This window comes from Watersipora subatra, chromosome 3 (assembly GCF_963576615.1).
Source record: "Watersipora subatra chromosome 3, tzWatSuba1.1, whole genome shotgun sequence".
NCBI lineage: Eukaryota > Metazoa > Bryozoa > Gymnolaemata > Cheilostomatida > Watersiporidae > Watersipora > Watersipora subatra.
Window position 1 is genome coordinate 12,160,048 of NC_088710.1, and position 21,299 is coordinate 12,181,346.

Here is a 21,299-nt window from a genome sequence, read left to right on the forward strand (position 1 = left end):
ACAACCTCGAGATGTTTTCAGACTCATCAGCAACTTTTTCGCCCAATCACATTAATACAACAGTCCATTAGTTATCCCAACGGCAAAAGCATATTTGCTTGGAAAGTTTTCCTGCTAGTTACATAATGCGGCTTGATGTTTTAACGAAAGCATAATCATACAAACTACATAAACATCTCTTTGTATACTCACTTGGTGGTCACAGCGTTTTCATTGCCTAATTAGGCAACAAAGTCCATCGGCCAGGAATCGAACCCGGGCCTCCCACGTGGTAGGCGAGAATTCTACCACTGAACCACCGATGCTGTTTCATGACAAAACTAAAATGTTTTTGCTATTGCGTATAAATTTTAAGATGATAAAACCCAATGATTTCAGTTACGCAGCCACCACCCCGAGATGTTTTTTGGACTTATCAGCAACTTTTTTGCCCAATCACATTGATACAACAGTTCATTATTTATCCAAACGGCAGAAGAATCTTTGCTTGGAAGGTTTTCCTGCCAGTTTCATAATGTGAATTGATGTTTTAACGAAAGCATAATCATACAATCTACATAAAACATCTTTTTGTATACTAACTTGATGGTCACAGCGTTTTCATTGGCTGATTAGGCAACAAAATGCATCGGCCGGGAATCGAACCCAGGCCTACTGCGTGGCAGGCGAAAATTCTACCACTGAACCACCGATGCAAATTCATGACAAAACTAAAATGTTTTTGCCATTGCGTATGATTTTTAGTATAATAAAACCAATGATTTTAGTTACACAGCCACCACCTCGAGATGTTTTCAGACTTATCAGCAACTTTTTCGCCCAATCACATTAATACAACAGTCCATTAGTTATCCCAACGGTAGAAGCATACTTGCTTGGAAAGTTTTCCTGCTAGTTACAAAATGCGACTTGATGTTGTAACGAAAGCATAATCATACAAACTACATAAACATCTTTTTGTATACTCACTCGGTGGTCACAGCGTTTTTATTGCCTAATTAAGCAACAAAATCCATCGGCCGGGAATCGAACCCGGGCTTCCCGCGTGGCAGGCGAGAATTCTATCACTGAACCACCGATGCTGTTTCATGACAAAACTAAAATGTTTTTGCTATTGCGTATAATTTTTAAGATGATAAAACCTAACGATTTCAGTTACGCAGCCACCACCCCGAGATGTTTTTGGACTTATCAGCAACTTTTTTGTCCAATCACATTGATACAACAGTTCATTATATATCCCAACAGCAGAAGAATCTTTGCTTGGAAGGTTTTCCTGCCATTTTCATAATGTGAATTGATGTTTCAACGAAAGCATAATAATACTAACTACATAAACATTTTTTGTATACTCACGCGGTGGTCACAGCGTTTTTATTGCCTAATTAGGCAACAAAATGCATCGGCCGGGAATCGAACCCGGGCCTCCTGCGTGGCAGGCGAGAATTCTACCACTGAACCACCGATGCTGTTTAATGACAGAACAAAAATGTTTTTGCCATTGCGTATAATTTTTAAGATGATAAAACCCAATGATTTCAGTTACGCAGCCACCTCCCCGAGATGTTTTGTGACTTATCAGCAACTTTTTTGCCTAATCACATTGATACAACAGTTCATTATTTATCCCAACGGCAGAATAATCTTTGCTTGGAAGGTTTTCCTACCACTTTCATAACGTGAATTGATGTTTTAACGAAAGCATAATCATACTAACTACATAAACATTTTTCGTATACTCACTCGGTGGTCACAGCGTTTTCATTGGCTAATTAGGCACTAAAATGCATCGGCCGGGAATCGAACCCGGGCCTCCCGCGTGGCAGGCGAGAATTCTACCACTGAACCACCGATGCTGTTTCATGACAAAATTAAAATGTTTTTGCCATTGCGTATAAGTTTTAGTATAATAAAAACAAATAAATTTTGTTACACAGCCACCACCTCGAGATTTTTTCAGACTGATCAGCAACTTTTCGCCCAATCACATTAACACAACAGTTCATTATTTATCCAAATGACAGCAGCATATTTGCTTGGAATGTTTTCCTGCCAGTTTCATAATCCGAATTGATAATTTAACGAAAGAATAATCATACAAACTATATAAACATATTTTTTGCATACCCACTTGATGGTCACGGCGTTGTCATTGGCTCATTAGGCAAAAAAATGCATAGGCCGGGATTTAATCTTGGGCCTCCCACGTGGCAGGCGAGAATACTACTACGGAACCACTGATGCTGTCTCGTGACATCACAAAAATGGATTTGCTATTGAATGTGTTCTGCAATAAGAAAAACAATGATTTTGGTTACACAGCCACAACCTCGAGATGTTTTCAGACTCATCAGCAACTTTTTCGCCCAATCACATTAATACAACAGTCCATTAGTTATCCCGACGGTAGAAGCATATTTGCTTGGAAAGTTTTCCTTCTAGTTACATAATGCGACTTGATGTTTTAACGAAAGCATAATCATACAAACTACATAAACATCTTTTTGTATACTCACTTGGTGGTCACAGCGTTTTCATTGGCTAATTAGGCACTAAAATGCATCGGCCGGGAATCGAACCCGGGCCTCCCGCGTGGCAGGTGAGAATTCTACCACTGAACCACCGATGCTGTTTCATGACAAAACTAAAACGTTTTTGCTATTGCGTATAATTTTTAAGATGATAAAACCCAATGATTTCAGTTACGCAGCCTCCTCCCCGAGATGTTTTGGGACTTATCAGCAACTTTTTTGCCTAATCACATTGATACAACAGTTCATTATTTATCCCAACGGCAGAACAATCTTTGCTTGGAAGGTTTTCCTACCGCTTTCATAATGTGAATTGATGTTTTAACGAAAGCATAATCATACTAACTACATAAACATTTTTCGTATACTCACTCGGTGGTCACAGCGTTTTCATTGGCTAATTAGGCACTAAAATGCATCGGCCGGGAATCGAACCCGGGCCTCCCGCGTGGCAGGCGAGAATTCTACCACTGAACCACCGATGCTGTTTCATGACAAAACTAAAATGTTTTTGCTATTGCGTATAATTTTTAAGATGATAAAACCCAATGATTTCAGTTACGCAGCCACCTCCCCGAGATGTTTTAGGACTTATCAGCAACTTTTTTGCCCAATCACATTGATACAACAGTTCATTATTTATCCCAACGGCAGAAAAATCTTTGCTTGGAAGGTTTTCCTACCACTTTCATAATGTGAATTGATGTTTTAACGAAAGCATAATCATTCTAACTACATAAACATTTTTTGTATACTCACTCGGTCGTCACAGCGTTTTTATTGCCTAAATAGGCAACAAAATGCATCGGCCGGGAATCGAACCCGGGCATCCCACGTGGCAGGCGAGAATTCTACCACTGAACCACCGATGCTGTTTCATGACAAAACTAAAATGTTTTTGCCATTGCGTATAATTTTTAAGATGATAAAACCCAATGATTTCAGTTACGCAGCCTCCTCCTCGAGATGTTTTCAGACTCATCAGCAACTTTTTCGCCCAATCACATTAATACAACAGTCCATTAGTTATCCCAACGGTAGAAGCATATTTGCTTGGAAAGTTTTCTTGCTAGTTACATAATGCGACTTGATGTTTTAACGAAAGCATAATCATACAAACTACATAAACATCTTTTTGTATACTCATTTGGTGGTCACAGCGTTTTCATTGCCTAATTAAGCAACAAAATCCATCGGCCGGGAATCGAACCCGGGCCTCCCGCGTGGCAGGCGAGAGTTCTACCACTGAACCACCGATGCTGTTTCATGACAAAACTAAAATGTTTTTGTCATTACGGATAATTTTTAGTATAATAAAAACCAATGATTTCAGTTACACAGCCACCACCTCGAGATGTTTTCAGACTTATCAGCAACTTTTTCGCCCAATCACATTAATACACCAGATCATTATTTATCCCAACGGCAAAAGCATATTTGCTTGGAAAGTTTCCCTGCCAGTTCCATAATGCGATTTGATGTTTTAACGAAAGCATAATCATACAAACTACATAAACATCTTTTTGTATACTCACTTGGTGGTCACAGCGTTTTCATTGACTAGTTAGGCAACAAAATGCATCGGCCAGGAATCGAACCCAGGCCTCCCGCGTGGCAGGCGAGAATTCTACCACTGAACCACCGATGCTGTTTCATGACCAAATTTAAATGTTTTTGCCATTGCGTATATTTTTTAGTATGATAAAACCCAATGATTTCAGTTACACAGCCACCACCTCGAAATGTTTTCGGACTTATCAGCAACTTTTTTGCCTAATCATATTGATACAACAGTTCATTATTTATCCCAACGGCAGAAGATTCTTTGCTTGGAAGGTTTTTCTGCCAGTTTCATAATGCGAAGTGATGTTTTAACGAAAGCATAATCATACAATCTACATAAAACATCTTTTTGTATACTAACTTGATGGTCACAGCGTTTTCATTGGCTGATTAGGCAACAAAATGCATCGGCCGGGAATCGAACCCAGGCCTCCTGCGTGGCAGGCGAGAATTCTACCACTGAACCACCGATGCCGCTTCATGACAAAACTAAAATGTTTTTGCCATTGCGTATAATTTTTAGTATGATAAAACCCAATGATTTTGGTTACACAGCCACCATCTCGAGATGTTTTCAGACTCATCAGCAACTTTTTCGCCCAATCACATTAATACAACAGTCCATTAGTTATCCCAACGGTAGAAGCATACTTGCATGGAAAGTTTTCCTGCTAGTTACATAATGCGACTTGATGTTTTAACGAAAACATAATCATACAAACTACATAAACATCTTTTTGTATACTCACTCGGTGGTCACAGCGTTTTTATTGCCTAATTAAGCAACAAAATCCATCGGCCGGGAATCGAACCCGGGCTTCCCGCGTGGCAGGCGAGAATTCTACCACTGAACCACCGATGCTGTTTTATGACAAAACTAAAATGTTTTTGCTATTGCGTATAATTTTTAAGATGATAAAACCTAATGATTTCAGTTACGCAGCCACCACCCCGAGATGTTTTCGGACTTATCAGCAACTTTTTTGTCCAATCACATTGATACAACAGTTCATTATATATCCCAACGGCAGAAGAATCTTTGCTTGGAATGTTTTCCTGCCATTTTCATAATGTGAATTGATGTTTTAACGAAAGCATAATAATACTAACTACATAAACATTTTTTGTATACTCACGCGGTGGTCACAGCGTTTTCATTGCCTAATTAGGCACTAAAATGCATCGGCCGGGAATTGAACCCGGGCCTCCCGCGTGGCAGGCGAGAATTCTATCACTGAACCACCGATGCTGTTTCATGACAAAACTAAAATGTTTTTGCTATTGCGTATAATTTTTAAGATGATAAAACCCAATGATTTCAGTTACGCAACCACGTCCCCGAGATGTTTTAGGACTTATCAGCAACTTTTTTGCCCAATCACATTGATACAACAGTTCATTATTTATCCCAACGGCAGAACAATCTTTGCTTGGAAGGTTTTCCTACCACTTTCATAATGTGAATTGATGTTTTAACGAAAGCATAATCATACTAACTACATAAACATTTTTCGTATACTCACTCGGTGGTCACAGCGTTTTCATTGGCTATTTAGGCAACAAAATGCGTCGGCCGAGAATCGAACCCAAGCTTCCTGCGTGGCAAGGGAGACTTCTACAACTGAACCACCGATGCTGTTTCATGACAAAATTAAAATGTTTTTGTCATTGCGTATAAGTTTTACTATAATAAAAACAAATAATTTTTGTTACACAGCCACCACCTCGAGATGTTTTCAGACTTATCAGCAACTTTTTCGCCCAATCACATTAATACAACAGATCATTATTTATCCCAACGGCAAAAGCATATTTGCTTGGAAAGTTTCCCTGCCAGTTCCATAATGCGATTTGATGTTTTAACGAAAGCATAATCATACAAACTACATAAACATCTTTTTGTATTTTCAATTGGTGGTCACAGCGTTTTCATTGGCTAGTTAGGCAACAAAATGCATCAGCCGGGAATCGAACCCAGGCCTCCCGCGTGGCAGGCGAGAATTCTACCACTGAACCACCGATGCTGTTTCATGACCAAATTAAAATGTTTTTGCCATTGCGTATAATTTTTAGTATGATAAAACCCAATGATTTTGGTTACACAGCCACAACCCCGAGATGTTTTTAGACTTATCAGCAACTTTTTTGTCCAATCACATTGATACAACAGTTCATTATATATCCCAACGGCAGAAGAATCTTTGCTTGGAAGGTTTTCCTGCCAGTTTCATAATGTGAATTGATGTTTTAACGAAAGCATAATAATACTAACTACATAAACATTTTTTGTATACTCACTCGGTGGTCACAGCGTTTTCATTGCTTAATTAGGCACTAAAATGCATCGGCCGGGAATCGAACCCGGGCCTCCCGCGTGGCAGGCGAGAATTCTATCACTGAACCACCGATGCTGTTTCATGACCAAATTAAAATGTTTTTGCCATTGCGTATAATTTTTACTATGATAAAACCCAATGATTTTGGTTACACAGCCACAACCCCGAGATGTTTTTAGACTTATCAGCAACTTTTTTTTCCAATCACATTGATACAACAGTTCATTATATATCCCAACGGCAGAAGAATCTTTGCTTGGAAGGTTTTCCTGCCAGTTTCATAATGTGAATTGATGTTTTAACGAAAGCATAATCATTCTAACTACATAAACATTTTTTGTATACTCACTCGGTGGTCACAGCGTTTTTATTGCCTAATTAGGCAACAAAATGCATCGGCCGGGAATCAAACCCGGGCCTCCCGCGTGGCAGGCGAGAATTCTACCAACGAACCACCGATGCTGTTTCATGACAAAACTAAAATGTTTTTGCCATTACGGATAATATTTAGTATAATAAAAACCAATGATTTTAGTTACACAGCCACCACCTCGAGATGTTTTCTGACTTATCAGCAACTTTTTCGCCCAATCACATTAATACACCAGATCATTATTTATCCCAACGGCAAAAGCATATTTGCTTGGAAAGTTTCCCTGCTAGTTTCAAAATGCGAATTGATGTTTTAACAAAAACGTAATCATACAAACTACATAAACATCTTTTTGTATACTCACTTGGTGGTCACAGCGTTTTTATTGGATAGTTAGGCAACAAAATGCATCGGCCAGGAATCGAACCCAGGCCTCCCGCGTGGCAGGCGAGAATTCTACCACTGAACCACCAATGCTGTTTCATGACCAAATTAAAATGTTTTTGCCATTGCGTATAATTTTTAGTATGATAAAACACAATGATTTCAGTTACACAGCCACCACCTCAAGATGTTTTCGGACTTATCAACAACGTTTTTGCCCAATCACATTCATACAACAGTTCATTATTTATCCCAACGGCCGAACAATCTTTGCTTGGAAGGTTTTCCTGCTAGTTTCAAAATGCGAATTGATGTTTTAACAAAAACGTAATCATACAAACTACATAAACATCTTTTTGTATACTCTCTTGGTGGTCACAGCGTTTTCATTGGCTAGTTAGGCAACGAAGTCCATCGGCCGGGAATCAAACCCGGGCCTCCCACGTGGCAGGCGAGAATTCTACCACTGAACCACCGATGCTGTTTCATGACAAAACTAAAATGTTTTTGCTATTGCGTATAAATTTTAAGATGATAAAACCCAATGATTTCAGTTACGCAGCCACCACCCCGAGATGTTTTTTGGACTTATCAGCAACTTTTTTGCCCAATCACATTGATACAACAGTTCATTATTTATCCAAACGGCAGAAGAATCTTTGCTTGGAAGGTTTTCCTGCCAGTTTCATAATGTGAATTGATGTTTTAACGAAAGCATAATCATACTAACTACATAAACATTTTTTGTATACTCAATCGGTGGTCACAGCGTTTTCATTGGCTAATTAGGCACTAAAATGCATCGGCCGGGAATCGAACCCGGGCCTCCCGCGTGGCAGGCGAGAATTCTACCACTGAACCACCGATGCTGTTTCATGACAAAACTAAAATGTTTTTGCTATTGCGTATAATTTTTAAGATGATGAAACCCAATGATTTCAGTTACGCAGCCACCTCCCCGAGATGTTTTCAGACTTATCAGCAACTTTTTTGCCCAATCACATTGATACAACAGTTCATTATTTATCCCAACGGCAACAGCACATTTGCTTGGAATGTTTCCCTGCTAGTTTCAAAATGCGAATTGATGTTTTAACAAAAACGTAATCATACAAACTACATAAACATCTTTTTGTATACTCTCTTGGTGGTCACAGCGTTTTCATTGGCTAGTTAGGCAACAAAATGCATCGGCCAGGAATCGAACCCAGGCCTCCCGCGTGGCAGGCGAGAATTCTACCAGTGAACCACCGATGCTGTTTCATGACCAAATTAAAATGTTTTTGCCATTGCGTATAATTTTTAGTATGATAAAACACAATGATTTCAGTTACACAGCCACCACCTCAAGATGTTTTCGGACTTATCAACAACGTTTTTGCCCAATCACATTGATACAACAGTTCATTATTTATCCCAACGGCCGAACAATCTTTGCTTGGAAGGTTTTCCTGCTAGTTTCAAAATGCGAATTGATGTTTTAACAAAAACGTAATCATACAAACTACATAAACATCTTTTTGTATACTCACTGTGTGGTCACAGCGTTTTCATTGGCTATTTTGGCAACAAAATGCGTCGGCCGAGAATCGAACCCAAGCTTCCTGCGTGGCAAGAGAGAATTCTACCACTGAACCACCGATGCTGTTTCATGACAAAACTAAAATGTTTTGCCATTGCGTATAAGTTTTAATATAAGAAAAACAAATAATTTTTATTACACAGCCACCACCTCGAGATTTTTTCAGACTGATCAGCAACTTTTCTCCCAATCACATTAACACAACAGTTCATTATTTATCCCAATGGCAGCAGCATATTTGCTTGGAATGTTTTCCTGCCAGTTTCATAATCCGAATTGATATTTTAACGAAAGAATAATCATACAAACTATATAAACATATTTTTTGCATACCCACTTGGAGGTCACGGCGTTGTCATTGGCTCATTAGGCAAAAAAATGCATAGGCCGGGATTCAATCTTGGGCCTCCTACGTGGCAGGCGAGAGTTCTACTACGGAACAACTGATGCTGTCTCGTGACATCACAAAAATGGATTTGCTATTGAATGTGTTCTGCAATAAGAAAAACAATGATTTTGGTTACACAGCCACAACCTCGAGATGTTTTCAGACTCATCAGCAACTTTTTCGCCCAATCACATTAATACAACAGTCCATTAGTTATCCCAACGGTAGAAGCATATTTGCTTGGAAAGTTTTTCTGCTAGTTACATAATGCGACTTGATGTTTTAACGAAAGCATAATCATACAAACTACATAAACATCTTTTTGTATACTCACTTGGTGGTCACAGCGTTTTCATTGCCTAATTAGGCAACAAACTCCACCGGCTGTGAATCGAACCCGGGCCTCCCGCGTGGCAGGCGAGAATTCTACGCCTGAACCACCGATGCTGTTTCATGACAAAACTAAAATGTTTTTGCTATTGCGTATAATTTTTAAGATGATAAAACCCAATGATTTCAGTTACGCAGCCACCACCCCGAGATGTTTTTGGACTTATCAGCAACTTTTTTGCCATATCACATTGATACAACAGTTCATTATATATCCCACCGGCCGAACAATCTTTGCTTGGAAGGTTTTCCTGCTAGTTTCAAAATGCGAATTGACGTTTTAACAAAAGCGTAATCATACAAACTACATAAACATCTTTTTGTATACTCACTTGGTGGTCACAGTGTTTTCATTGGCTATTTAGGCAACAAAATGCGTTGGCCGAGAATCGAACCCAAGCTTCCTGCTTGGCAAGGGAGAATTCTACCACTGAACCACCGATGCTGTTTCATGACAAAATTAAAATGTTTTTGCCATTGCGTATAAGTTTTAGTATAATAAAACCAATGATTTTAATTACACAGCCACCACCTCGAGATGTTTTCAGACTTATCAGCAACTTTTTCGCCCAATCACATTAATACAACAAATCATTATTTATCCCAACGGCAAAAGCATATTTGCTTGAAAAGTTTCCCTGCTAGTTCCATAATGCGATTTGATGTTTTAACGAAAGCATAATCATACAAACTACATAAACATCTTTTTGTATACTCACTTGGTGGTCACAGCGTTTTCATTGGCTAGTTAGGCAACAAAATGCATCGGCCGGGAATCGAACCCAGGCCTCCCGCCTGGCAGGTGAGAATTCTACCACCAAACCACCGATGCTGTTTCATGACCAAATTAAAATGTTTTTGCCATTGCGTATAATTTTTACTATGATAAAACCCAATGATTTTGGTTACACAGCCACAACCCCGAGATGTTTTTAGACTTATCAGCAACTTTTTTGTCCAATCACATTGATACAACAGTTCATTATATATCCCAACGGCAGAAGAATCTTTGCTTGGAAGGTTTTCCTGCCAGTTTCATAATGTGAATTGATGTTTTAACGAAAGCATAATCATTCTAACTACATAAAAATTTTTTGTATACTCACTTGGTGGTCACAGCGTTTTCATTGGCTATTTAGGCAACAAAATGCGTCGGCCGAGAATCGAACCCAAGCTTCCTGCGTGGCAAGGGAGAATTCTACCACTGAACCACCGATGCTGTTTCATGACAAAACTAAAATGTTTTTGCCATTGCGTATAATTTTTAGTATAATAAAAACAAATAAATTTTGTTACACAGCCACCACCTCGAGATTTTTTCAGACTGATCAGCAACTTTTCTCCCAATCACATTAACACAACAGTTCATTATTTATCCCAATGGCAGCAGCATATTTGCTTGGAATGTTTTCCTGCCAGTTTCATAATCCGAATTGATATTTTAACGAAAGAATAATCATACAAACTATATAAACATATTTTTTGCATACCCACTTGGAGGTCACGGCGTTGTCATTGGCTCATTAGGCAAAAAAATGCATAGGCCGGGATTCAATCTTGGGCCTCCCACGTGGCAGGCGAAAGTTCTACTACCGAACAACTGATGCTGTCTTGTGACATCACAAAAATGGATTTGCTATTGAATGTGTTCTGCAATAAGAAAAACAATGATTTTGGTTACACCGCCACAACCTCGAGATGTTTTCAGACTCATCAGCAACTTTTTCGCCCAATCACATTAATACAACAGTCCATTAGTTATCCCAACGGTAGAAGCATATTTGCTTGGAAAGTTTTCCTGCTAGTTACATAATGCGGCTTGATGTTTTAACGAAAGCATAATCATACAAACTACATAAACATCTCTTTGTATACTCACTTGGTGGTCACAGCGTTTTCATTGCCTAATTAGGCAACGAAGTCCATCGGCCGGGAATCAAACCCGGGCCTCCCACGTGGCAGGCGAGAATTCTACCACTGAACCACCGATGCTGTTTCATGACAAAACTAAAATGTTTTTGCTATTGCGTATAAATTTTAAGATGATAAAACCCAATGATTTCAGTTACGCAGCCACCACCCCGAGATGTTTTTTGGACTTATCAGCAACTTTTTTGCCCAATCACATTGATACAACAGTTCATTATTTATCCAAACGGCAGAAGAATCTTTGTTTGGAAGGTTTTCCTGCCAGTTTCATAATGTGAATTGATGTTTTAACGAAAGCATAATCATACTAACTACATAAACATTTTTTGTATACTCAATCGGTGGTCACAGCGTTTTCATTGGCTAATTAGGCACTAAAATGCATCGGCCGGGAATCGAACCCGGGCCTCCCGCGTGGCAGGCGAGAATTCTACCACTGAACCACCGATGCTGTTTCATGACAAAACTAAAATGTTTTTGCTATTGCGTATAATTTTTAAGATGATGAAACCCAATGATTTCAGTTACGCAGCCACCTCCCCGAGATGTTTTCAGACTTATCACCAATTTTTTCACCCGAATGCATTCAAACAACAGTTCATCAATTGTCCCAACAACGGAAGCATAACTGCTTGGAAAGTTTTACTGTCGGTTTTGTAATGCAGACTGATATTTTAAAAACAGCACAATCATACCATTAAGAAAAACAATCATTTCGATGCCAACTAGGTGGTCACGGCGTTGTCAATAGCTAAGTAAGCATTAAAATTCATAAATCGGGATGCGAACGCGGCTTCATGTGTGGCACGCAAGAGTTGTACTACCAAGCCCCCATTGCTGTTTTATGGCAAAGCAAAAATATACTAGTTTTTTTGTGTAGTAACCATGGAATAAAATCAGATGAATCCAGTTCCACAGCCACCGCGTCGAGCTATTTCACGAGTCATCGCCAAATGTTTTCTGTTATCGCTTTTAAACAAGAGTTCATTTGTTATCCCAACGGTGGAAGAATATGAGCTCTGTAATTTACCCTGACATTTTCGTAATGCAGACTAATGTTTCAACGAAAGCATAATAATACAAATTTCATATACACCTTTTTGCAATCTCATTTGGTGGTCAAGGCATTGTCATTGGCTAATTAGGCAACAAAATACATCAGCCGGGAATCGAACCCGGGCCTCCCGCGTGGCAGGCGAGAATTCTGCCACTGAACAACCGATGCTGTTTCGTAACAAAACTAAAACGTTTTTGCCATTGCGTATGATTTTAGTATGATAAAAACCCATGATTTCAGTTACCCAGCCACCACTTCGAGATGTCCTCACACTAGTCAGCAACTTTTTCACCCAATCACATCAACACAACAGCTCATTATTTATCCCAACGGCAGAAGTATATTTGCTTGGAAAGTTTTCCTGCCAGTTTCATAATGCGAATTGATGTTTTACCGAAAGCATAATCATAGAAATTACATAATCACTTTTTGTATACTCACTTGGTGGTCATGGCATGGTCAATGGCTGATCAAGCAACTCTTTCTGCATCTCCCTCTTTTTCCCTCTCTCTCCCCCTTTCCCCCTCTCCCCCTCTCCCCCTCTCCCGCTCTCCATCCTTCCCTCTATCCATCTTTCCCCTTCTCCCCCTCTCCCCATCTCTCCCATCTCCCCTCTTCCCCTTGTTCCCTTTTACTCCTCTTCCCCTCTTCTCTTCTTACCTTCTTACCCTCTTACCCTCTTACCTCTTACCTTCTTAGCCTTTTACCCTCTTACCCTCTTACCCTCTTACTCTCGTACCCTCTTACCCTCTTACCCTCTTACCCTCTTACCCTCTTACTCTCTTACCCTCTTACCCTCTTACCTTCTTACCCTCTTACCTTCTTACCCTCTTACCCTTTTACCCTCTTACTTTCTTACCCTCTTACCCTCTTACTTTCTTACCCTCTTACCCTCTTACCCTCATACCCTCATACCTTCATCCCCTCATACCCTCATACCCTCATACCCTCATACCCTCATACCCTCATACCCTCATACCCTCATACCCTCATACCCTCATACCCTCATACCCTCATTCCCTCATACCCTCATACCCTCATACCCTCATACCCTCTTACCCTCTTACCCTGTAACCTTCTTACCCTTTCACCCTCTTACCCTCTTACCCTCCTACCCTTTTACCCTCTTACCCTCTCACCCTCTTACCCTCTTACCCTCTTACCCTCTTGCCCTCTTACCCTCTTACCCTCTTACCCTTTTACCCTTTTACCCTCTTACCCGCTTACCCTCTTACCCTCTTTGTTTCTCCCCTCCCCCTTTTTCCCATCTCTCCCATCTCCCCTTTTTTCCCGTTTCCTTTCTTTCCTTCTACCCCTTCCCCTCCTTCCCTCTACTCCTCTTCCCCTTTTCCCTTTTTCCCATTTTCCCATTTTCCCCTCTTCCCCTCTTCCCCTTTTTCCCTCTTCCCTTCATCCCCTTTTCCTCTCTTCCTTCTTCCCCTCTTCCCCTTTTCCCCTCTCCCCCTCTTCCCTTCTTCTCCTTTTCCCCTTTTCACTTCTTCCCTTCTTCCCCTCTTCCCCTCTTCTCCTGTTCCCTTCTCTCCTTCTCCTATCGCTCTCATCTCCCCTTCTTTCCTATTTCCCCTTTTCCCCTCTTCTCCTATACCCATATTCCCCTTTTTCCCTCTACTCCTTTTCTCTTTTTCCCCTCTTCCCCTCTTCCCCTTTTTCCTCTTCTTCTCTCGTCCTCTTTCCCTCTTCCCCTCTTCTCCTCTCCCCTTCTTCCCCTCCTCCCCTTTCCCCCTTTTTCCTTCTCTCTTTCTCTCCCTCTCCCAATCTCCCATCTTTCCTCTCTTCCCCTTTCCCCTCTTCCCCTCTTCGCCTTTTCCCCTTTCTCTTTTTCCTCTTTTCCCCTCTTCCCCTCTTCCCCTCTTCTCTTCTTCCCCTTTCCTCATTTCCCCCTCTGCACCTCTCCTTCTCTCTCTCTCTCTCTCTCTCTCTCTCTCTCTCTCTCTCTCTCTCTTTCTCTCTCTCTCTCTCTCTCTCTCTTTCCCTCTCTTTCTCCCTCTCCTTCTCTCTCTGTCTCTCTCTCTCTTTTTTTTAATCATATACAACACATTGCAGCCTACATATAAAAGATCAGAAGCAACTGTAAAGTTTTCTTTTATTGTAGTTTTAAGGTAATTTGCAGCATGCACATAAGTAATCATGTGTAAGTGTTAGTAAAGTAACAGACATTCAAAAGATGTTTATAGAAAAACTTTGTAATATGACTAATTATTTTTTTGTACTCACAGCTCCCTGCTTTTTGCTTCTCCCACTAAAACTATATAGTTTGGGCTATCCTATTAACGATTAAATAGTCATCTGTGTTCCATTCATAACCTTTTTTGTTAAGAGGGTTATGCCAGGTTAGAAGTGGTACAGTTTTAGAAGGGAATAACAAAAAATTATAATTACAAGCTATTGTGGCATATCAAAAACCCTGGCTAGCGCCATGGGTAGTATGGCAAATTATCAAACATATATGCAGAGTAAATTAATGAACCTACATGTATATTTTCAGATTTAGCGCAATATTATGAAAAGTTACATTTCATTGTCAAACTTGAAAGAATAACTGATTTGATATCATTTTTATTGCTCTTTTTAAGTGGGCTAGCATTTGTTGTATACAAACCATTGTCGACAGAAAAAAGAAACAACTATACCAAATTGAAACTTTTTTTTTTCAATGTTTTTTGTACTGACAGTTATTTAGCATTTAATCTGGTTTAATAGGAAATGTAATGAAAAGGAGAACTTGTAGATGTGTATTTGTTTGACTTAAAAAAGTTATTGACATTGATCAACAAAAATCACTTGAACAATTGATCAAGCACGCTTTCACAGACAGATTTACCATCAATAACCTCATCGCATGTGAAAGTATATAAGCTCAGGAGAATTGCACAATCTGAGCTCTTCAGTAGCCAAAGCTAAGAGTATAAGTTTTTTCAATAATATACATGTATTTTGTGTGTGACGGGCTAGAGAAGTATGAACATTGGTTAGTTCTATTGAAGTCATAGCCATTCTTTTAATGTCTTGGCATCTCAGAAGCATCTGGGTATTGGTTATCCACAAAAATCTCGAATGTGTTATTCTTGCGTTGATGAAAGTCATTTAGCTTAGCGGCGTCAAAACAAACACAGAAACCAACAGAGAAGACCCTTAACACAGGTAATTGCCTCTGTACAGTAATAAGTTTGATGCTTCCAACTGTAACAGTAAAAACAGATAACAATAGTTTTAAAGTTTTTACAGATACTGAATATGAGCAGACGAAGTCTAAAAAGAATTTATGTAGAAATGAATTTTTGTCTGCAGCCATAAATGCCACAAAAGAAATTAAAATGCTGAATGGAAAAGAAAAATTGTTATGTATAATTTTTTACAACGACCGACTTAGATTAATGACAGAAATCATGTATCTATGTGTTTTTAGTTGCCTAACAACTCTTAAAACCTTTTTAAAAATAAACCTAATGAGATGTTTGAGTGAAGTTTGTGTGAGCCTAGCTCTAAAAGTTAAATTTTGGGCAACCATAAAATTTGGTGTGACAAAGGTTGTCAAAAATACAAAACAATGGGAAAAGAAAATAAGTATGTCAAAGCTCATTTTGATGGTAGAAAGAAAATAGGTTGTGAATTAGGATGGAAAAGTATTGATACAGAATTAGGCAATAATTATGTGGAATATACTGTATTTGAAAACAAACTTAAGTATTAGATTAGTAGAAGCTGAAAAGTGAATTATAATCATCAGGAATTATTTATTATTTATGGAATTACTTGGGTTTACTATACTTGGCTTTGAACCCGGTTATCTACATTTGTTACAATATTTATGCTAGGCTCAAGTAAAGTGTATTTGCAATTTCATGTCAGTGAAGATCTGTAAAGATTTCAGGTAGAAAAGCGTAATGGGAGATTACATATTGATGTCATGATAGGTATGGGATTTGGGTTAAATGCTGCACCTTAAACAATGACCAAGGTTTTTGCAGAGTTTTGGTTTCTGGCATATAGGTATACCCTGGTGCGGATAAATAATATTATGATATTCCAGTATATGAACCTATTTGGGAATGTAGAAAAATTCTTAGACATTTCGAAGTAGGACTTAGTTACCAAAGGATGGACGATATTCATAGATGCTCATGTTTTGGCGTTTAAAGCGGTAGGCAGCAATATAGGTGAGCACATATTTAGTAGTATGAGTCAGCATTGCATAGCAGAAAGTGTTGCATTTTATTGTGTCGTAAACTGGTTGGCACTATGTGGTGGGAGAATCGCTATGTGTTGCTTACAATTATATGAAATGAAGTGCTAGCAATTCCATATCGGGGTGATGTGGACCTTAATTAGGAACTTGAACTGTTTGACAAAACAATGCAGACCCATGAGAGTCATGATCTCAGTCAATTATAGTCAATTATCATGGAAAATGTCTAGTATGGTGCGATGAGACCCGCATAGCAATATATTACAACCCCAAATATATGCAAGTATTGTGGAGGATACTGCATTGATCAGTGGTTCCTAACCTTTTTTGCCCCATTCCCCCTTTTCCAAACCTGAAGACAGAAATTCTCCCTTCCCAACTCCTTCAAATAATGCACTGCAACTAGATAGTGAACTTTATTTACATATATAACCTATATACATATATATACATGTATATATGCATTTATTACAGTCATATTTACATTGAATATTAAAAATGAATGTATATTGAAACTCAATATATCTATCATTGTAAGACAGTCAGCAGACTAGTGCGATATCTGTGTTTGTTTTGAGCTGACCAGAATTTTGATGTTAGGAGTTGTTGTAGATAGGGCACACTGTAGGTCAGCTTATACTTCCAGAAGGTTTCTAGATTTGCTCTTTATGGTTAGCATTGCTGAAAATGCTGAGCCGCAAAGATATGTGGAAGCAAATTGTATGAGCATCTTGAAAGCGGCCAGGCTTATGTTGAGATACTATCTTTAGGCCTGAACCTAAAAGTGCTTTATTGATAGCTCCTTGAAGTCATCGTTTAATGCAGAGTGGTTGGTCAGCTCCAAAAACTTTTCCTGAAGTTGTTCAGAAATCTCGTGGACATTGCGCCTGAAAGGGTCTCGGGTCCGGCTCATCAATTGCTCTGTCCTAGGATCTAACTTTGAAAAATATCTCTCACACTCTGCCATCAAGCTGTTCAAGAGATGTTTTATGTCGGTTAGCAAAGAAGCGGAAGGAGCTTTCTTGTCAACTAATGAATGCAGAACTGGAAATAAAACTCTTACATTCCCAGTAGCCAGTCTTTCCACCCAGAGTTTGAGCTTGTTCTTGAATGCCTTGATACTATCAGTTACATTCAACACATTTCTGTCGCTACCTTGCATATTTGTGTTCACTTCATTGATTGTACCAACTATGTCAACCAGATAACAAAACACTGATGGAAACCTTCCACCTGCATTGAAGCCAGTAGTTTGGGTTTGTTATGAGTTTTCAAGAAATCATTGATCTGTACTTGTAGATTGAAGAAACGCAGAAGCATGTTACCCTTTGATAACCATCGAATTTTGGTTTGGAACAATAGTGATGAGTGCACAGCATCCATACCTTTGCATAACTTGTGGAAGAAACGTGTTTTCAAGGCAGAGCCTTTGATAAAGTTTACTACTTTAATCACTGAAGAAAAGTGCTACTGCAATCTTTTGTGAAGAGTTTTTGCTGCTAGCGCTTGTCTGTGAATGAAGCAATGGGTACTCACCACTAAAGGACTTTTTTCTCTTACCAACTGTGCAAATCCAGCATGACAGCCAAGCATGGCTCAAGCACCATCAGTGCAAACTCGAATTAGTTTGCCTCAGTCCAGATGTTCTTTGCTGAAGAAGTCAGAAACCAGGTACATAACATCAGCAGCTGTGGTGGTCTCTGTTAAAGGAATACAGAACAGAAATTTTTCCTCAATTTTCTCTCTGTGTACATGGCGTGCAATCACCATCAGTTGTGAAATGCTAGCAACATCAGTGGACTCAACAGGTTGAATGGCGAACAAGAGAGATGACTTGATCTTTTCAATTACTTGCCTCTTTATGTCCACAGACATATCATCGATCCTCGATTTCACTGTGCTGTCTGAGAGGGATAAATCAGCTATCTTTTGAGCAGATGTGTCTCTAAGAATAAGCTTAGTACACTCCAGCAGACAAGGTTTAACTAATGTTTCACCAATGGTGTGTGGCTTCTTATCTCTGGTGATACGGTAAGACAGAGCATAGGATGCCTCGGTAATTGCCTGTGCCTGGATATGAAAGCTGCCAGTGGAATCCAGTTTTGTCCGCTTGAGTTATATTTCTTTAGCTTCAAAGAAGCTAAAGAATATCCATGCGTTTATCCATGTGTTCTGCATGTTTATTTCTTAAGTGTTGCTTAAGTTGATGTGGTTTCATGGAGTCGTTAGTGAGCAATTTCATTCACAAAACACATTGTGCTACTTTGATGCCGCTTTTAATCATTCAAGTGATTCAATAGTTACCGTAAGAATCATCATATGTTCGCCCTTTTTTTGACATTTCTAACACCTACAATATGGGATATGAAATCAAAATATTTGAATATGTTCAATATCTACATGAGCAAAACATCATACATATGTTAGGCTACAGAGCAAATTGTCAAAATGTTATACGTTTATGCAAACCAAATCGGTAACTGAACAATTAATATTGCAAGTATGTATATGCATGTAGTGTAGCAATCCTTACCTTTTCCACAGTTTTAGATTTTGGCTTTGTTGAAACTACTGAAATTCATTCATGCCTCGCTGCCCTTAATATGAGAAAACCTGGTGCCACAGATATCCCCTTTGGCAAACTGCCAAATTCCCCCCTTAAAATCCCAAAATTCCCTCTTGGGGGGATTCCCCTCACTGGTAAAGAACCACTGGCATAGATGAATAAATGAAAAATATCAAACTTCATAATGTTTCAGAATTGGGCGTCGCTCGGTAAAGGTTCCTAAAAAATTCTCCTTACTACTCCACAAGGAAACAAACCATTGAGTGCAAGGCAATAAAATTATATTTCAAGTTATATACGTATATTTTATCAAATATATATATATGTAAATATATATATATATATATTTGAAGGAAGTCAACTCTCATGGGTAAGGGATTTGTGTCCCTTGCCTAAGCTCTGAGATGCACTGATGAGGCTTCAATAGCCGAAACAGTACTGTCTGTAGCTTGAGTATATGCTCCCTTACTTCGGTTTGGTTGAGCACTCTGTGAGAGGTGCGGCACTATTAGCCTTTGTGAAAAGCTCATCACCTTTGTGATTTGAGCACTCTGGTACCAGCACATTGACTTTCTTAAAGTCTGTGAGGCAACATAGTTGTTTCATGGCAGGAAGTCAACTCTTATTGGTAATGGGATTTGTGTCCCTTGCCTAAGCTCTGAGCTGCACTGATGACGCTTCAATAGCCGAAAAAGTACTGTCTGTAGCATGTATGTATATATACATACATATATATATATATATATATTGTAGTGCGAAGGAAACGCATCACGTCGGCCAAGTGACAGGCCAGTCAGGCCTCCCCCCTCTTGCCCGGAGGCTGGGCCGGCGATAAGGCAGGAGTAACACGGCTCACGTAGCCACCAAACATATGGCGGGAAGCGAAACCGCAAGTGGGCGGAGCCAACAAGAACGAAGCAGATAAAAGAACAGACGCGATGGTAGAGCAGGGAGAGCAGCGCAGCTCCCTGCATACAAGAGACACTTTATCCCTATACTGTGTAATATTTATATATGCACGACGTTGTTATATTAATACAACTATATTTACAAGTATTTTGTAAATATACATTGTATGCTCAGATAACAACTTGGTCTTCGTGACTACTTGGCTTGTGGGAAACAGTGAAAGTGGCACGGTAAAATCCACCACACTGATGGCAGAAATGGGGTACTTAGCCCGAATCCACAACAACCGAGTAAGCACTACGATGAGCAAACCTGATTTCCGCTGCCAACCTTGCTTACAAGCATTGATTGAGTACACCGAGGTTAGCCAGCACTCGAATGGAAAAAAGCACACCGGATTTGGCTGCCGACTTTGCTGTAGCATTGCTCGGACACACCGGATTGGTGAAGGCCTCAGAATAATAAGAAATTACCGAGACGGTACTTCCTGCTATTGGCCAACCCTGCTGATGCACGCAGTCGATTCCCAATAACAGGCATACTCTCGGCTAGGAAAGAACAACGAGACGTTATTCCTTGCTACAGGCAGACTATGCTGAGGCACGCAGTCGGCCCCCAGTAAACAGGCATACTCTCGAACAAGATGCAAAGGAGAGCACAAAGCGCGGAGCGCAGAGAGCGGCACTGACCGATTGGCCGAAGTACTAGAGCACCTAGCAATGGCCCCACGTACTGAGGCCCCCTGGCCACAGTTCAAGGCGCCTCAGTACAACGGGACCGGCAACGTGTAGTATTTCATCCGCCGGTTCCGAGAGGTGACGGAGGCCAACCGATCGACGAATGGAGCCAGCCTGTTGCATCTAAGAGAGGCGCTCCAAGAGGATGCTGAGAACTGCGGAGATGCAGGCGAGGTGGGAGCCATCTTTGAGATGCTCCGGGCTCGGTTCAGACTTTTCCCTCGACAGGCAAGGACTCGGCTAAACAGCCTTCGGAAAACAGCGACCGCCTCGCTACCGGAGCACACCTGTCAAGTAAAAGGCCTAGTTAAGGTGGCCTATGGGGAATTGCCAGTACCTTCCTAGGC

General features: G+C 39.9%; 1 protein-coding gene and 16 non-coding genes across 17 annotated transcripts; all 17 read right to left on the reverse strand.

Annotated features, from left to right (window-relative positions):
• Positions 1 to 234: 234 nt before the first annotated feature.
• Trnag-acc (transfer RNA glycine (anticodon ACC)) lies at positions 235 to 305 on the reverse strand. The gene has a single exon. It is a non-coding gene; the product is annotated as a tRNA-Gly (tRNA).
• A 1,093-nt stretch (positions 306 to 1,398) lies between these two features.
• On the reverse strand, positions 1,399 to 1,469 carry Trnag-gcc (transfer RNA glycine (anticodon GCC)). Its single transcript has one exon. It is a non-coding gene; the product is annotated as a tRNA-Gly (tRNA).
• A 316-nt stretch (positions 1,470 to 1,785) lies between these two features.
• On the reverse strand, positions 1,786 to 1,856 carry Trnag-gcc (transfer RNA glycine (anticodon GCC)). The gene has a single exon. It is a non-coding gene; the product is annotated as a tRNA-Gly (tRNA).
• Positions 1,857 to 2,558: 702 nt separating this feature from the next.
• On the reverse strand, positions 2,559 to 2,629 carry Trnag-gcc (transfer RNA glycine (anticodon GCC)). The gene has a single exon. It is a non-coding gene; the product is annotated as a tRNA-Gly (tRNA).
• Positions 2,630 to 2,945: 316 nt separating this feature from the next.
• Positions 2,946 to 3,016, reverse strand: Trnag-gcc (transfer RNA glycine (anticodon GCC)). The gene has a single exon. It is a non-coding gene; the product is annotated as a tRNA-Gly (tRNA).
• A 316-nt stretch (positions 3,017 to 3,332) lies between these two features.
• On the reverse strand, positions 3,333 to 3,403 carry Trnag-gcc (transfer RNA glycine (anticodon GCC)). Its single transcript has one exon. It is a non-coding gene; the product is annotated as a tRNA-Gly (tRNA).
• A 317-nt stretch (positions 3,404 to 3,720) lies between these two features.
• Positions 3,721 to 3,791, reverse strand: Trnag-gcc (transfer RNA glycine (anticodon GCC)). Its single transcript has one exon. It is a non-coding gene; the product is annotated as a tRNA-Gly (tRNA).
• A 317-nt stretch (positions 3,792 to 4,108) lies between these two features.
• Positions 4,109 to 4,179, reverse strand: Trnag-gcc (transfer RNA glycine (anticodon GCC)). Its single transcript has one exon. It is a non-coding gene; the product is annotated as a tRNA-Gly (tRNA).
• Positions 4,180 to 4,497: 318 nt separating this feature from the next.
• Trnag-gcc (transfer RNA glycine (anticodon GCC)) lies at positions 4,498 to 4,568 on the reverse strand. Its single transcript has one exon. It is a non-coding gene; the product is annotated as a tRNA-Gly (tRNA).
• Positions 4,569 to 4,885: 317 nt separating this feature from the next.
• On the reverse strand, positions 4,886 to 4,956 carry Trnag-gcc (transfer RNA glycine (anticodon GCC)). Its single transcript has one exon. It is a non-coding gene; the product is annotated as a tRNA-Gly (tRNA).
• Positions 4,957 to 5,272: 316 nt separating this feature from the next.
• Trnag-gcc (transfer RNA glycine (anticodon GCC)) lies at positions 5,273 to 5,343 on the reverse strand. The gene has a single exon. It is a non-coding gene; the product is annotated as a tRNA-Gly (tRNA).
• Positions 5,344 to 6,047: 704 nt separating this feature from the next.
• On the reverse strand, positions 6,048 to 6,118 carry Trnag-gcc (transfer RNA glycine (anticodon GCC)). Its single transcript has one exon. It is a non-coding gene; the product is annotated as a tRNA-Gly (tRNA).
• Positions 6,119 to 6,434: 316 nt separating this feature from the next.
• Positions 6,435 to 6,505, reverse strand: Trnag-gcc (transfer RNA glycine (anticodon GCC)). The gene has a single exon. It is a non-coding gene; the product is annotated as a tRNA-Gly (tRNA).
• Positions 6,506 to 7,209: 704 nt separating this feature from the next.
• On the reverse strand, positions 7,210 to 7,280 carry Trnag-gcc (transfer RNA glycine (anticodon GCC)). Its single transcript has one exon. It is a non-coding gene; the product is annotated as a tRNA-Gly (tRNA).
• Positions 7,281 to 7,985: 705 nt separating this feature from the next.
• Positions 7,986 to 8,056, reverse strand: Trnag-gcc (transfer RNA glycine (anticodon GCC)). The gene has a single exon. It is a non-coding gene; the product is annotated as a tRNA-Gly (tRNA).
• A 3,800-nt stretch (positions 8,057 to 11,856) lies between these two features.
• Positions 11,857 to 11,927, reverse strand: Trnag-gcc (transfer RNA glycine (anticodon GCC)). Its single transcript has one exon. It is a non-coding gene; the product is annotated as a tRNA-Gly (tRNA).
• A 1,937-nt stretch (positions 11,928 to 13,864) lies between these two features.
• Positions 13,865 to 14,428, reverse strand: LOC137390349 (octapeptide-repeat protein T2-like). Its single transcript, XM_068076683.1, has one exon. The coding sequence runs from the start codon at positions 14,426 to 14,428 to the stop codon at positions 13,865 to 13,867; it is 564 nt and encodes a 187-aa protein (XP_067932784.1).
• Between the last annotated feature and the right edge of the window lie 6,871 nt (positions 14,429 to 21,299).

What these genes read in the sequence shown, in the direction of transcription:
- LOC137390349 (XM_068076683.1), bottom strand. Translation starts at nt 14,428, where the DNA reads ATGAGGAAAGGGGAAGAAGAGAAGAGGGGAAGAGGGGAAGAGGGGAAA.